The 4,294-nt window shown below is 34.2% G+C and overlaps 1 protein-coding gene across 2 annotated transcripts; it reads left to right on the top strand.

The window, feature by feature from the left end:
• The first annotated feature begins 3,129 nt into the window (after positions 1-3,129).
• On the top strand, positions 3,130-3,839 carry LOC138165538 (large ribosomal subunit protein uL6-like). Of its 2 annotated transcripts, XM_069093898.1 has the most exons (2): positions 3,130-3,421; positions 3,548-3,839. In XM_069093898.1, exons 1-2 carry the CDS (start codon positions 3,157-3,159, stop codon positions 3,805-3,807), a joined length of 525 nt encoding a protein of 174 aa, XP_068949999.1. In that variant the 5' UTR covers positions 3,130-3,156; the 3' UTR covers positions 3,808-3,839. The 2 variants fall into 2 exon arrangements, with proteins under 2 accessions (XP_068949999.1, XP_068949997.1); XM_069093896.1 differs by having other exon boundaries at positions 3,130-3,839.
• Positions 3,840-4,294: the final 455 nt, after the last annotated feature.

The following is a 4,294-nucleotide window of genomic DNA, read 5'->3' as shown; positions in this document are numbered from 1 at the left end:
GCTTTTTTGCCATCACTTATATATATATATACATATATATATATATATACATATATGTATATATAATTCTACTTTCAGGATGTTATCAGTTCTCTGATAAACTCCATCATCACTATTTCATCAAAGCTCTGAAGAGTTAGGATGAGTGTTAAAAGTTTAGGGCATTTGCTCCTTCGGTCCCTTGGACACAGACCTTGCTGGTACACATGCAAGCTGATTTCATGCCAGAAACAAGACCAATAAAAAACAAAACAAAACAAACCATTGTGTCGAGGGCTTTAAATAAGTCCACGTGCTCACCATTTGGATATCATTGCATTACCACAACCCACCAGGCCTCCCTAGGAGAAACATATATCTTAGATCAAAGATGGAACAATCTATTCAACACTGCTCCTTTCTCTGCCCCCAGTCTTGGGGTGGCATACTTATTGGTTGTCTGGTAAACATCTGGTTCTGCATTCAGGCATCCTGCGCATACTGTTATTAGAGTAGTTTTATAAGGCCTAGTAGGGATTTTGTTTATGAAATTCTCTGGTCAATATATATGTGTGTGTGTGTGTGTGTGTACACACAAGTACACACTCATATATACATATATGTATATGTATGTACATAATACCTGAATATGTATATGTGTATGCATTATTGGGAAATTATTTCAATGTTCTCGGATTTACACAACAGAAAAACTTGACAAAAATACCAAAACATAATTTACCTGTCAACTCTTCATTTTGCTGAGAAAAAAGAAAGGTTCATTAAACAAAAGTACAAACAAGGGAAAACAGTGAATTATAAAAATAAACAAAAGATTCATACAAGGTTGTTTGAGGTCATTTAGGGTAGAAGAATATAGGTCTAAACATCTTTGTAGACTAATGATATCATAGACAATATAATCACTTTTTGACACCAATGCTATATTCACAGCTCCCATGGTGGCTATAAATATGCTGGTGTAGTTGTGAATCACAAAATGTAATAGACTCTCCAAATGTAGGAGAGAACCAAAGCATTTATTCAAATACCAGAAAGCTGAGTCCCCAAACCAAAAAGTCAAGTTCATTACAGTAACCAAAAAGTTGGTACACACAACCAATGAAGCAAAACAATGAAGCAATCTGTAACAAGGAATTATAGAAACAACCTGTAACATCATTCAAGAGAATGACAATAATGATACAACATGCCAAAACTTGTGGGATGCAGCAAAAAGAATCTAAGGGGAAGTTTTATATCCCTGAATGCATACATAAATAAAATAGAGAAGAAGGAGGTCAATAAATTGGGCATGCAACTGAAAAAGCTAGAAAAAGAACAAATCGACAATCCCCAATTAAATACTAAATTGGAAAAAATAAAAACCAAAGGAGAGATTAATAAAATTGAAATTAAGAAAACTATTTAATTAGTAAATAAAACTAAGAGCTGGTTTTATGAAAAAAAAAAACAATTTACTGTTAGACCTTTAGTCAATATGATAAAAAAGAGTAGAAAAAATCTCCAGTGCCAGATGGATTTACTAGTGAATTATACCAAACATTTAAAGAAAAAATGATTCCAAAACTTTAAACTATTCGGGAGAATTGGAGAAGAAAGAATCTTACAAAATTCCTTTTATGATGCAAATATGGTACTGATATCTAAATTGAGAAGAGAAAAAAACAAAGAAAATTATAGACCAATTTCCCTAATAAATATAGATGCAAAAATTCTATATAAAATATTAGCAAAAAGACTACAGCAGCTTACCATGAGAATAATACATTCTGACCAGATAGGATTTATTCCAGGAATGCAAAGGTGGTTTAATATCAGGAAAAGTATCAGGACAATTGATCACATCACCAACAAAACTAGCAGAAACCATATGATTATTTCAATAGATGCAGAAAAGGCTTTTGACAATATACAACACATATCCCTATTAAAAACACTTAGAAAGCATATAATTCCTTACAATAATAAATAGCATCTATCTAAAACCATCAGTATGTATTATATATAATGAGGATAATCTAGAGGCATTTCGATTATGATCGGGGGGAAACAAGGATATCCATCATCACCCCTCTTATTCAATCTGGCACTAGAAATGTTAGGAGTAGCAGTAAGAGAAGAAAAAGAAATTGAAGGAATCAAATTATCCAAAGAGGAGAGGAAGAAATCACTCTTTGAAGATGATATGATGATATACTTAGAGAATCCTAGAAAATCAAATTAAAAAAAAAAACTACTTGAGAATAAATAAACTTGGCAAAGTTGCAGGATATAAAATAAACCCACATAAGTCCTCAGCTTTCCTATATATCTCTAAAAAAATCCATCAGCAAGAGATAGAAAGAGAAACCCCATTTAATCTACCCGCCAAAACAATCCCAGGACCTATATGAACACAAATACAAAACACTTTTCACACAAAGTCAGATCTAACTACGTCGAAAACATCAGTTGCTCATGGCTGGGTTGAGCTAGTATAATAAAAACGGCAAGTTTACCTAAATTAAATTCCATATTTAGTACCATAACAATCAATCTAGCAAAAAATTACTTTGTAGAGCTAGAAAAAAATAGTTACAAAATACATTTGGAAGAACAAAAGGTCCAGAATATGAAGGCAATTAATGAAAAGAAATGCTAGGCAAGGTGACCTAACCTTACCAGGTTTTAATCTGTATTATAAAGCAACATTCATCAAAACTACTAGGTACTCGCTGAGGAATAGAGTGGTGGAGCAATGGAACAGATTGGGTACATGAGACAGCAGCCAATGGCCATAGTAATCTAGTGTTTGATAAACCCAAAGGCCCCAGTTTTTGTGATAATAATGCACTATTTGACAAAAACTTCTGGGAAAACTGTAACATAGTATGGCATAAATTGGACATAGACCAATATATAACACCGTACAAGAAAATAAGTTTGAAATGTGTATATGATCTAGTTATAATGGCTGATATTGTAAGTAATCTGGGAGAGTAAGCAATAGTTTACCTGACAGATTTTATGATGAAACGAGAGTTGGAGAGCATTATAAATGCAATGTTGATCATTTTGATTACATTAAATTGAAAATTTTCTGTACAAATAAAGCCAATATAACCAATATTAAGAGGGAAGCAGGGTTCTCTCTTTGGCCCATTCACTACCAGAATGAAGACCATTCTAAGCAACCAGACCGTTGACATCCCAGAAAATGTTGACATCTCTCTTAAGGGCCGGACAGTTATTGTCAAAGGGCCCAGAGGAATTGTCCGCAGGGATTTCAACCATATCAATGTTGAGCTCAATCTCCTTGGAAAGAAGAAAAAAAGGCTTCGGGTAGACAAGTGGTGGGGAAATCGAAAAGAGCTTGCAACCGTGCGCACCACCTGTAGTCATGTACAAAACATGATCAAAGGCGTTACCCTGGGTTTTCGTTACAAGATGAGGTCTGTGTATGCTCACTTCCCCATCAATGTTGTTATTCAAGAGAATGGCTCACTTGTTGAAATCAGAAATTTCTTGGGCGAAAAACATATCCGAAGAGTGTGCATGAGACTAGGTGTTGCTTGTGCTGTTTCTCAAGCCCAAAAAGATGAGTTAATTCTTGATGGAAATGATATTGAACTTGTTTCAAATTCAGCTGCCCTGATCCAACAGGCCACCACGGTCAAAAACAAGGAGATCAGAAAATTTTTGGATGGCATCTATGTTTCTGAGAAAGGCACAGTGAAACAAGCTGATGAAAAAGTTGGAAAAGATGCCAAAGGCTGTGTCCTGAGGAGTCAACACTTATTAAGATGTCAAATAATTCAGAGGTGAAATAAAATACTTTTTGTCAAAAAAAAAGAGGGAAGCAGAAAATTCGGAAAGAAATTTTACAACCAATATCTCTGATAAAGGCCTTTTTTCTAAAATATACAGAGAATTGTTTCAAATCTATAAGAATACAAGCCACTCCCCAATTGATAAATGTTCAAAGGATATGAACAGGCAGTTTTCAGATGAAATTAAAGATATCTATAAATGTATTAAAAATTGCTCTAAATCACTATTGAGTAGTGAAGTCCAACTCAAAACCACTCTGAGGTATGACATCTCATTGGCCAGATTGGCTAAGATAACAAAAGAGGAAAATGATAAATGCTGTAGAGGATGTGAAAAAAATTGGAATATTAAGGCATTGTTGGTGGAGTTGTGAACTGATCCAACCATTCTGGAGAGCAATCTGGAACTATGCCCAAAAGGTATACATAAGTATATAAGGTATACATACCCTTTGACCCAGCAATACCACTTATAGGATTGT

This window comes from Petaurus breviceps, unplaced genomic scaffold (genome assembly GCF_028583685.1).
Source record: "Petaurus breviceps papuanus isolate PSGF00001 unplaced genomic scaffold, PetGlider_PUasm1.0 213, whole genome shotgun sequence".
Taxonomy (NCBI): domain Eukaryota; kingdom Metazoa; phylum Chordata; class Mammalia; order Diprotodontia; family Petauridae; genus Petaurus; species Petaurus breviceps.
The sequence above is the reverse complement of the archived record's forward strand: the minus strand, read 5'-3'. Positions and strand labels throughout refer to the sequence as shown.